This window comes from Calidris pugnax, unplaced genomic scaffold (genome assembly GCF_001431845.1).
Source record: "Calidris pugnax isolate Ruff unplaced genomic scaffold, ASM143184v1 scaffold252, whole genome shotgun sequence".
Lineage (NCBI taxonomy): Eukaryota > Metazoa > Chordata > Aves > Charadriiformes > Scolopacidae > Calidris > Calidris pugnax.
This window is the reverse complement of record NW_015091118.1, coordinates 562,449-575,365: the sequence shown is the minus strand read 5'-3', so window position 1 is coordinate 575,365 and position 12,917 is coordinate 562,449. Positions and strand designations below refer to the sequence as shown.

The window sequence follows — 12,917 nt, the reverse complement described above, 5'->3', positions numbered from 1 at the left end:
AACTGCCATTGATGCTTACACTCAAACCTTGCATTAAATTCAGGAATGGAGACAGTAGTTGGAATAGCCTGACATTTAAAATGTTTAGGCAACGACGGACATGCAAGATTCTGACATGGTTTTTTACATTTAAGCTTAGCTGAAGGAAGTGAAACGTAACAAACTTAAATCTAACATCACAATAATACTAACATGGTTCATTTAAAAGCCAGAGTTATCATTCATTTAATGAACACTGATTAGCTGTATTCCTAGGAGGGAAAGAAAAGAGAGGAACGTTTTAGTTAGAGGGAGAACTTACATGTCTGAATTTCAGGTATGGTTGTGTTTTATTCAGATTTCCCAACACACCAGAGATCCAGAAAGCACCTAATTTCTAAGGCATTTTTACTGAATTAAAAAAGCCCTCCATAGTGTGTCACTGAAGCGTTATAGCGGCAGATCACAGGATTCTGAGCTTACTGCACCATCTAGTGCCACACGAGGGAAAGTACAAGAAAATTGTTTTAAATTCTCTTTTCATTAAACTACATACTTTTTCCTTTAGCAGACTAATAAAACACAATATCATCACCTTCACAAGTTGCAAAGAACATTTATCATCTTAATATATAGCAACTCTCTCGTTCACAAAATTTCTTACGTGGTAGCGTGTTAATACAGCCACGTAACCAAAAACTTCCTTGACAACTTCAGTGTTCGACATTCAAAGTTGCTGAAGCTGTTTTAAATTTTATCTTCTCCACACTAATAATTAGATCAACATTTAGCAGAAGCTTTCAACTTTCTAAAATCAAGCATTTTCTAGAACTGAGGTGGGTGTACGGGAAATGCTACCAGAAGAAAAGTAGTAGGAAAGTAGAAAAGCAAAGTTCATGCAAGAAATCTGAAATTACAGGAGTAAAAATCACAGTGAAAAAAGGGTCTAGATTTCAGCATAACTGTTCTTGCTCATTAGTGATCTGTCTAGTGCACACGAGATTTTGGGTACTTGAAACATAGTGATAGTGACAACATATGTCACTATCAGAAGAACTATTCACATTCCTAAACAGTATTTGTCATAATCAGTGTCTGAGTGTCTCAAAGAGATATTCAGAATGGCTGAGGACCAGATTGCTGATTATTCAGCACACAAAACTAACACAAGGTTGTCAAAGAAAATTCTCTTTACAAAAAACTTCTGAAGTAACCAATAATGCCAAGCTCCACTAGGATATTTCTGGACTACATCAAACCACATAATCTGGAATATGAAATTACAGCCAAGTTCTTTAACAATTTGTACACAGCAACTTGATATCAAATTTAAGATGCAGCTGTTTTGTGCAACACAGTACCTTGTCAGGCAGTTTGAATCACGCACGTCTTCAAAAAGAGAAGGTCAACCGGAGGGTTAGAAAGTCTTTCAAGAACCCCTGGATTGTTTTACTTAAGAGATGTACACAGGGGGATAGACGGGCCCATGGTTTCTCTTCCTGAACTTCAACCACCCACAAAACTTGTAACTGTAATGATGTGAGTCTGTGCTCAAGCCATCAGGCTGGCTTATGGATATACTTACGGATAGTAGCAATCAGTCTACCTGTACAGGCAAGGTATGACACCTATGGCTTCCAGAGACGGCTGTGGGTACTGATCAGTTGTGGGGGCTGGAACCAGCCACCCTGAAGGGTAGTTTTCGGGTTGCATGGTCCTTACAGATTTCTTTCCAAATGAACACAAATGTATAGAAACAAGGAACTCTTCCCTCTGCCAAACTCGAGTCACTTAGGAAAAGTGATGTGATTAAGATGGATATGTGGCTTGGCCTTGGGACACCGCTTCGGTTCCAAAGCATCTTAACTAGATTATTTTTATGCTCAAACATTTTTCTTTCATGACACTATTTCAAACATAAAAATATGGGCCAAATCATCCTGTCAACAGGGCACTTCGCAGCCGCTAAACACAAAAGGCTGCCTCAGAAATGCACTGAGAGCTGCACCCTGATGCCACAGACCCCACAGTGAAATTTAGGCAGCAAAATGCAGAATCAGGCAGTGATTTAACCCCGCTCAGTCAGACAGTCACTCCCTGTGCTTGCTGGCTGGGTGGTGGTCAGCCAGCCCGCCCTAGTGACACAGGAGGTGGTGCGATCCCACTCGTGGTACAAGCAAACTTGTGACTTTTGTTTACACACAATTTCCCTTTGCACCAAATGTTCTGACCTGTATTCGGAAAGCTGGGGCAGAACGAGTCAACCTTTCCAGTGCAAACAGCTCTCGGTGGAGTTTCCTGACAGCTTTATCCCACTGCAACTGCCAGTGTCTTCTCATTCCTAAGACTAGAGTTGACAGGCTGTATTTGGACCACAGCTTTTGTTATATATCCTCAGAGCAGGATTCCAGCAGTTCCCCCTCTCACAGAAGGCAACAAAATACTTAAATTGCAGGCAAACTTAGCCAGCAAATCTTCAAAAAACAGCATTTTCCATTTCCCTAGGAAGGCATGCCACGGGTTGAGAGGCAGTGTACCTCACATTTAGCCATTATTCAGTGCAGCAATATTTACACAATACTACTGAGAAGAGCAAGGAATACTTAATAATATTAGATTATGGGATGGAAAGTCTGTAATTCAAAACAACAACCAATTCTGATTGGATTTTAGAGTGTTTGGAATGCTATTTCTCAACTCTGTGGAAATCACCATGACAAAAAGCTTCTGAACAGGGATTTCAGTCAATTCCCAGAAACAAAAGCAAATCCAAAGTGGGCATTTCAGAAAGGAAGGGTACCACAGTGCCATGAGCTCTAGCAGGAGGTTTATTCCAGCATCCTGAGCGAATTGTCTACAGAAGGTTAAAAGACAGGACATAGACTGCAGGAGAAAGAAAGCAGGAACTTCAAAGCCATACGAGGAGACAAATTACTATATTTAGATTAAGTGGCAGGCTTGAGATACTATTAAGTGGCAGGCATGAGACACTGTGTACCTGAAAGAAAGAAGGGAAAGGGAGAGAGTCAAAGACAGAAATCCTCAGGCTGAGGAGAGAACTTGCAGAAGACACTGATTTCCATGAGGAAATACTATATAGCTCCTCTCCTTCCATCACTTCAGAAAACAGCAACAGAAAACAACTTTCTCCTGTCAGAAGAGCAAATCAGACGGGGAGCTGTTTTAAGGCAACTGTAGATGTCTGGGGATACCCTTCAACTCAATTCACAATAAGCTTTTTATCATCATTGCTACCTTATTAGCTTGGATCATGCAGCCTTACTTGGAAAGTCTCCACCTGTGAAGTGAAGTATCTATTTTTGACTTTCATGAACAAGAAGCACCACTATAATCTTAATACTCAAGGAGCCCTATAGGAGCCGGGATATTTCCCTTTCAGGCAAGAAATCGCTTTGTCTATGACCATCTCCTGAGGTTACACAGAAGCCACATGGAGGTAACCCCTTCCAAATAACTAAGTTGGTCTACTTAAGCATAAGAAGATATATCACTGCTTGATAATATTGGTTTCTGCAATAGAAGTTAGGTAAGCAACCTGGAAAGCTGCTAAAACGTGAAAAGAAAACCATGCGAACTACACACAGGAACAAGAGCAGAGGACAGAGGCTTCACATGGCTATGCCATGAAGGCTCAATGAACACCAGCTGCATTCACATCAATCTTTAATAATAAACATTTCCTTTCACTTGTAACCTCACTGTACGCTCTGCTAGGCAAGCGATGCCCATTTCACAGGCTTTGAGCACCAGAAGGAGCAAAGCCCATCTGCCTTGTTTGCTGCCAGAATAAAACTATTACCCAAAACATCACCACATCTAGTAATAACATTCTTCTTTTTTTCCCCTTCCCAAGCCTAGTAGAAAATAAAAATAAGAAAATCATCATGCTCATAGCTCCAACCATGCTTCTTTCATTAGAGAAGTTTTAGGAATATCTTCAAACCATTGCAGTCTTATTAAAGAAAAAATGTAATTTCCAGAAATCAATTTCTTTTTGGTTATTTGACAGACTCACTATAAAGATAAACAATTTTTGCCCAGCAAGATATATCAGAGGACACCAGACACACAGAAAAACCTTCTATATTTTAAAAATAGCTGCCTTAATTAACAGAGAAATATCTCTACATCACTCTCAACTCCAACAAAACCCACAGAAACCAGCAAGTGCTTGAGCAGTAAAGCATCTGAATAGTGGCAAATGAGCTCCCTTTTCAGGCAAAGCTTATGACTTTGATGTAGCTTTTTGAGAGATGCAAAAACCAGGATTCTATCAGATGGTTACATTTACAGTAGGTTTTTTTTCAGTTTCTGAAGGAGGACAATCAGGTTTCAATGTGATTTTGAGGCTGAGAATCTGCATTATTTCTTTCTCAATGTACGGAACAAAAAAGGCTCATTTGTGAGGAATTATTTCTGCTCAAGCAAACATCTCACTCAAAGCAAAAAGCTCACATCTCAACACAAAGTTTTGCCAACAAAACAATCACCTATTACACTACAGCGAGTCTTAAAAACTCAACATGGGAACAATCAATCTGTAAGGACACCTTTCAAAAAGCAGCTTGTCTGTTTGTACAACAAAATAAGTTTCCCATCATGCTACATGTTTTCTTGTATTTGAGGACCAAAGCCACAGTGAATATCGATCCTACCTTCAAAGGAGAAATGTGGGACTGTAAGACATATCCATGGACATTCTCTATTTGAGACAAGTTCTTCTCTGAAACATGAACGAGCTCTGGGCCTCTCACTTCGTGGGTTAATCGAGGCAAAGTATGATCATGTGGAGCGTCCTCATCTTGATAACGATATTTCTAGTGAAAAAAGATAGCAAGGAAGAACAGATCAGCTTTGAAGAGGCAATGCTCATGTATTAATGTAAATATGGGCTAACAGACAAAGTGTCAGACATTAGACAATATAACCCTCCAATTTCCTAATGTGTTCTGGAGAGAATACCTCATTGGTTTTTTAACTTTTCATCAAAGAGAGAAAATACGGTACATCACACTGATACACAAAACTTTCACCATCACATCTGAGATGACATACTGGCAAGGGCTGGTAATGAAAAAAAAGAGACGTTGATCAGCTGAGCTGTAGCATCAGCTCACATTTCACATCCCCACATTAATAACTGCACCTCTGTGCAGTTTATTCCTGCGTTCACTCTCATGTGTAGAAATGGTTCAGCAGTTGCCAATTATTTTCAGAACACACACGTGACCTGAGTTATTCTCTTCTTTTCTGGGATATGCCTGCAACCCTTCACATATCCACTTTTTCAGATAACATAATTAATGAATCTATAAAATGACTGGCACCAGACAAGTATTATTTGGGCAAGAAGCCATCAGTCTAATAGATGGTACTCCAACCAATGTCACATTAAAGGCTTGGCACAGAGATTATTTAAGCCCCAAGCAATCAATTATATTTTTGAATCCAGCGAGTACTCTTTCAAAAAAAAGACGACTACTCAGAGACACCCTCTTTAAAGTGAGTCATTTGCTAAAACGTGATTAGGAGAAATAACTGCAGAATACCAGAATCATCCCATCTCCCTGGGGAATGGTAAAAATTAAAATGTCCAGTGACAGCTTTCCAAAGAGACAAGAAAGCAGTGGCAGAAGCCATAACAAACTTTGGCCAGATGATTCATGCAGCTTTGCAGCACGAGAAGTGGTGTAAGGTGGCATTAAAGAGAGAATATGTCTGTATGTCCATCAGTACATCCGTTCCCCACCGCACTGCAGTGTAGCTGTTGCGTAAATAAGAGCCAAGGTCCAGAGGAAGGTGGCTCACCCTGAGCCCTGTGCTCCCAAAAAGCAAAACACTTCTGTGCATCTCCAATAGTAGATTTTCCCATTAAAACCTATGCTTTATAATTAAAATTGATCATTTTGACCGATAACTGCACATTCCCATAACAAATTCAATAATATCCACGTTGATGTGCCATAAACTGGAAAGTTTACAGAACAGATTTTCATTTTTCCGTTTGCCTTTAGCTCCCTCCCACCCCAAGCCCAGCTTTCTCCTTCTTCACAAAGTAGGAGCCTCAAGCATTTCTGGGTCAATCCTGTTATGTGTTTGCCTCATGTTCTTAGCACCAAACTCATTGATTTTCATACATCTTTCCTCCCACAGCATCTCTTCACTGAAATGCTTTCAGCTGTGAACCAAAACAGCTTGACACAGCAAAAAGCCAGTGGTAAGGCTGAAAATACCACACCAGAACTGAGAGTCTCCTGCAGAAATGCCTCATTCTTCTCCATCACTCTGTCCTGATGGGGTCCTGCAAATGTCCTTGAAATTGCTGCATTCCCTAGAAACCAGAGCTTTCTCTAAGGGTTAATTCAAATTTCTGGAGGGAAAAGCATGATTGCACGGAAATGCTACTTTTCATTCGACAAAAGAACAGGTGGATGTCTTATGATAATTAAATTACAAATCAGTGCCTGCTGCTGACAGGGTATTGTACGCTGCCAACTAGCATCAGATATTTAAAATCCTCTGTAATTACCTATAATGGGGGAGTGGAGTGTGCTGCTGTGAATTTTTAATATGAACGTGCCTTTTTATAAGAGATCATTCTCTCTACAGTGTGAGATTATTACAGTATCACTGCTCCTCGTATCTTACTGTCTAAAGAAGCGTTTCTAAGGCTGTGTTCGCCAAAGAGTTGTCAGCTAAACAGGACTGAAGATATGAATCCAGTAGAAGGTAGTGGGCAAAAGCTTTACATTTCAATAAAGCCAGCTCTCACGAAAAAAAAAAAAAAAAAAAAAAAAAAAAGAAAGTCAGTGACTTATGATATCTGGAAATCTGTCATTTGATTTTTGGTCAAAGAGAACTAATTTTTCCAAAAGGCTTCAATACTTTTTTGCAGTTACCCTTGTTTCGCTTTGCAGAAAATGCAAACAGAACTTTTCATTTTAGATCACATTAGTCCCACTGCTGGTCATCTGCTGTAACCTTGACATGAGAGCTACCTTTGCACAGGTCAAGCATCACTTGTATTAAAATAGTGTGGCCAGCAGAAGTAGGGAGGTGATTGCCCCCCTGTACTCAACACCGGTGAGGTCTGGAGTATTGTGTCCAGTTTTGGGCACCTCAATCCAAGAGAGATATCGTGGTGCTGGAGCGAGTGCAGAGGAGGGCAACGAAGCTGGTGAAGGGCCTGGAGAATAAATAGTATGAAGAACGATTGAGGGAGCTGGGACTGTTTAGTTTGAGGAAGAGGAGACCGAGGGGTGACCTCGTCACTCTCTACAACTACTTGAAAGGACACTGTAGAGAGGTTGGTGCTGGTCTCTTCTCACAAGCAATTAGAGATAGAACAAGAGAGAATAAATTCAAGCTGCAACAGGGTAGGTTTAGACCGGACATTAGGAAGAAATTCTTCACAGAAAGAGTGGTCAGACACGGGAATAGGCTGCCCAGGGTTGAGTCACCATTTAGAGTCCATTTAGAGAAAAGTTTAATCTGCAAAGTCCCATTAAAAAATATTAGTGTCACCTTGCCTTACTTTTGTGCTCAGTTTTTTCAGTGGTCTTCAATGTGTTGAATTTTACTGGCATCACTCTCCAAAGGCAGCAAATTTCAATGTCATACAGATGAGTGTCTTGAGAAAACAAACTTTACAATTTGCACACACAAGTCCTTGGGCATTCATCCAATCATGAGTAGAAATAATGTTACTCATCCAACTGATTGCAAATGAGCAACACAGCTTGAATTCTGAATATTTGCAATCAATCTATAGAGTAAAAAGAGAAAAAATACTCTTCTCATTATATAAAATGGAAGACATCACAATCTGCTTGCCAAGACTGTGGAAGTAGATTAAGAAGCTTAAATCATTGAATAATTATACTTACTGTGAATGACTTGCTATTTTGCTTATCAAGTAGATTTCTAACAAGCTTGTCAGTGTATCACAGCAATACCTTTCATCCGAGAAGCCCAAAGAGCTTTACAAGTGGTAGTCAAGTTTCATAACATCCTGTTGAAAAATGTGTAATCATCTAAAGGTGGGTAAAAGTAGGGAGAGATATACAACAGCTTGCTCAAGGTCATAAAGAGAATCAATTAATTAAGCAGTGCTAGAACTTCACAGATTTTTCCTGTCTGCTTTTCTAAGCCCAAGATCTAGTGAATTACTCTGAATTTAATAGAATAAAATAATTATTATTAAAAAAATAAGGTTTTATGTTAGCTACTGCCATTGGAATTTATTTTTAGATTTGTTTTGGGATTTTTGTGGGTGTTTTTTTCCCCACAACGGTTCAAAGAGACAAAAGACTTTTTAAGGTCAGGAATTAGGTTTTTCTCTGCGTCAATGTAATAGCTAGCAGTGCTTTGTGTAATTTATATTGTGCTATCTCTGAGAAACACATAGTGATTTTTAGAGGACAAGAGGTTTCCTGTAAGAACCAAATTGTTTCATGGAAGGCACACTATCAACACTGAATACTGCAAACTTGCATAGCTTTTCCATTCAATACAACAAGACATTCTTTTCTTTTTCAATAGATAAAAAAACACCAAATATATTATTTATTCTCTCAATTTACCGAATTAAGTGGGTATTTGCCCATTGTAGAGAATACATGTTCCTTTTATTTAAAAATGCAAGTACAATGTAGTGGACGAAATACGCTTTACAGTATTCTCCTCATCTGCTTTTTGAAACTCTAGATAATTTTATTTTTCAGGATGAAGAAGGGTTGAAATGGACATTAGCCAAAGTACCAGTATCAGCTGGACGTAGTTGCACCTTTCGCTCACAAGATGGCACAATAACCATCGAGTTAAAGCATATTCTCGCATTGAACTACAAAGTGTTGCAGGGAAAAATAAGTAGCTATCCAATATCATGAAACTTCAAACCATTTTTGCTTTGAACCGACCTGGTACAACATTATTTTAAAAAAGACAGTAACCTTTTACTGTGAGTACACATAAACAGGTTATGATCCTACACAACGCTGGCAGCTGGAGAAAAGCCTAACAGTTCATATAAGCATCAAAAATTACAAGCAAGGAAGAACTTACTGGTTTTTGCAGGTTTTAGCCTGAACAAAAACACTATGTATTGACAAGATTGAGACTAGCCCAGAATGCTGCATTCCTCAAGGAATTCTAAATCCTAATTAAAACCGCCTGCATGCAAATCTGTACCATGAGGTATTCAGCTCCATATGCTACATCGCATTTTGGACCTGTTAACAGCATCAGTTTAGCCCTCTGGAGGTTGCTACATGCTATCCAATAATTTAAAATAGATTTTTAACTTGAAGTACCAGTGTAAAAAAAAAAGACATTCTAAGACAGAGGCTTTGCTAGTATTAAATGGTGAATGTGGCTGCAGCCTGTAAAAATCAGTGAATAAAAAAAAAAAAAAAAAAAAAAGAAGCCAGCTAATACTGATTGTTTATCTCAGTGGAGCAAAGGAAAGACGTGGGTGAAACCATACGATGTATCAGCACCAGGCTGTAGCCACCTCTCCGTCCCTTTGTCCTGCAATAACTTCACTTCTATACTCCTATTTATAGTTTTCAACTGTTCCCCTCAAAATATATATTTTTTTGTATGTCCGTGTTTCTACAACCACTACAAGTCTTCCTGCCTTGTTAGCTCCCTCCTTTGTGCTTCCTTTCCCCCTGCAGCTCCCCACGCAGCCCTGGAAGCACCACGTCCCCACTCCCATTCCCTGATCCCTCCAATTCTGCTGCTGCAATCCTCCGGCGTGGAAGCCCTGAGCCTCACCAATTCTCCTTTTCCACCCCTTGCCAGACCTGAGGAGCAGCTTCTGGCTCGGCATGGCTGTGCTGAGGTTACTACTGAGCGTTTGGAGAGACAGAGCTGGCAAATGCCACCACTCTCCGTGTCTCAGTTTCCCTGCCAGCAAGCCTGCGGTGGGATAGCAGCAGGGCAAAACAAACACCCTGGGTTTATATCAGAAGATTACAGAGTCATGGTGTAATGTAATAAATAAATAATGTATTATTATTGCCTGAAACAAATGATACAGAGAAACAAATAAAAATCACCGAGCAAATGGTTTGCTTCTCATATTTTTTCTGAACCAAAAATACAGATTTCTGTTTAGCCCAGCTATGCCCAGTGCAGGACGCAGCAGACCAGTTGTGTTTTGCAGCTGAAACCCCCTCCCCAGTCGTCACACTTGGGTGCCCTACTTAGTTGAATTTATACAAAAAAATAGGACTCCCCTTCCTAGTCCACACTGCTAGTGACTTCTTCACGGTTATCTAACCATAACAAAAAAAAAAAACAAGCTAGTGATTTGTATCTCTTAGTTTTACACATATCTATGTAGTGATTTAAAGCTTTAAGTATGTATTTTCATTATATTATTTCCCAATGTCCTGGGCATCAGTCTATAGGATAGCACCTACTAAGTTTCTTCAGAACATAACCAAGACTGTTGCCTAACTCTGTTTCTTAGCCCTCATGTGGTACTGAGTAGGTGTAGTTATGGTGGGCTTTTTGGCCCACTCGGTGTCACAGTTTTAATTTGGGACACCACCTGGCTATGTTAGCACCCACTGGTGATCACTGTGGAGAGCCAGAGATGGAAGGGATGCAGCGAGACTGTGCTAATTCCAGTGTTAATTATGCTTCCCCAAAAGGTGCCTCTGAAGGGGGTTTCTAGGGAGGGATGGCCTCTGGGCATAGTCTCTAGTGCTGCAGCTTTCCACCATGCCCATAAGTCCATTTTATGCCCAAGTTCCTCATGAAGCTCCGGGCACAGTTTTTTCTGATAGCAGTGGTAGGCATGGGTGGTTCTCCACCTCCTGTATCTGTCTCCCCTCTGCAGTCCTGGTCCTCCATCCTTCTCCTTTACTTGTACTGACCACTCACTGATCAAGATCAGGTTTTTTTTTCAGCTGTTTCTGAACCTGGATTATGCCCTTATGGAGCTCCCAGCCTCACAAATAAGTGCATTCACTCTCGTGGAGGAGACGACACAAGCATGAATGAAAAGTCAAGTACTATTGATAAGAAAAAAATACATGAAAACATTACCCTGAGCCCTCTCCTCCCTTGAATACACACATAATCCAATATGAGGAGCTTTAACTGCCAATGCTAAAATAAGTCAAGGGATCTATAGTGTGCAATGGCAAATCCAAGGAAGGCTGACTTGGGACTTCTCTAGGAATAGAAAAATGATCAAAACAGGGATTGGAGCAAATGAGGATAAAAACCAAAGCTCAGGGGGTAAAAGCAGAAAAGGTGGAGAACTCCAGCATCTGTGCTGCTCCGGTGCACAAAAATTCTTGTGAAACCCCTAGGGAAAGCTTTTGTCTTATCTCCCTCTGGAACGAGTTTGCATAGCAATAGCTGCCCCCAGAAATTATTCAAGTGGCAAAAGCCTGTGTCTCTGAAGTTGGTGGCATTGACCCATGCAAGGTTGTGTAGATTTTCCATCTAGGGCTGTGGAGAGTTATTTTAAAATTTGACCCTTGCACTACTCACACGTTACTATTTCCCAGACTTCTTGAATACAAGAGTTCCCATTGATACCTTTGCTTTTTCTGCAGTACCAGGCCTAAATGAAATCTAGGAGGAAAACTAGACTCGGTTTTTCTTAAATTAAGACTTGATTTGTAGGTTAAAAGAAAGATAAACCGCAGAGTAAAGCCAAGGAAGTAGATTTTCTCATGAACCCTATCACATTCACTCTGCTGACAGAACAGTCCTTCGGGAATTTATTGTGTATTGAAGGACACAGGAATTGTGTGTCTGTGGGATTCCAGTATCATTTTTTACAGAAATTGGAGAATTCTAGACAAAGGCTATATGAGGCAAAAGGATGCTCTCGGGCTAAGACAGGCAAATGCTATCGTAGGTAACTGTTTCTATTCTTGCTTTTGCCACAGAAATGGATGCTAGGCATTTCACAAAACCAAACTTTCCACAGGTGTAGAACTGACATGTTGCTCACTTTGAAAGGCCTTGGTAGACACAGATGGCCAGTTTTTGCAGAAGTGCTGAGTAGTAGCAGCTTCAGCACAAATCAGGGGGAGCTGGGCTTTGTACAGAAAAAATGCAATGGAATCCTGTGCCCTCCAAGAAGCCAGTCTAAGGTGGAATTGGCATCAGCTGGCATTAGCCATCTAAAACTAAAACTTCTGGTATAAGCAGGTCAGCCATGTTAATAACTGGAACATCACAATAGTCGACATATATTTATCAGAGAGCTGCTAACTGAAGGCACTTTTTCTCTCCTTTTTTTTTTTCTGACTCAGACTGAAGACAGCTTAGGATTTATTTAAGCATTTTGAATGAGATTAATTTAATTCTTGGTGTTTCAAACTGGACATGGAAACTAGTGGACTCAATTGTTTTGTTAAAGAAGTAAAAGTTCTAATCAAAAAGGGATATTATGGAAATAAATTCATTCATGTTTATCAGATACTTGGATAGTGTGATCAGGCTTGGTATAACAGGAAAATCAAAGAGAAAATTAATAATTCTGTAAATGGAGCGCAGTTAATTAAATAATTAAATAATGCATGGAGACATGCGTTGAATGTAATATGCCGTATGAAGTGCCATTCCACGTGACTGAATGAAGCAGCGGGCCCGTGAAAACGAAAATAACTGTGTAATTAAAAATGTATTTGAGCTATATTATAATACTACACTACAATATATGGCCACAGAGGGCCTGAAATAAAGTTGCTTAGACCATCTTAATTCTTGCATTTCCTAGATCTGAGTTGTTAACTTTATAACCCTGCCATCCCTTAACTGTTCTTTGAACACAATGTATACACACATAAAAAAAACCTCATAAACTTTAATAGCATTCCTGCTTCTTCTACTGTGAAGAAGGTACAGAGATAAGTAGTGAATTTTTCAGTGTTTGTGCAAAGCTG

General features: G+C 39.9%; 1 protein-coding gene across 21 annotated transcripts in view; it reads right to left on the bottom strand.

Annotated features, from left to right (window-relative positions):
• DLG2 (discs, large homolog 2 (Drosophila)) overlaps nt 1-12,917 on the bottom strand; it is a 1,063,278-nt gene that overhangs the window by 558,235 nt on the left and 492,126 nt on the right. For all 21 annotated transcript variants that reach the window (XM_014958284.1, XM_014958304.1, XM_014958277.1 and 18 more), the window contains one exon: nt 4,656-4,817. In XM_014958284.1, coding sequence (XP_014813770.1) covers nt 4,656-4,817 — 162 coding nt within the window. The remainder of the gene's footprint in view (nt 1-4,655; nt 4,818-12,917) is intronic.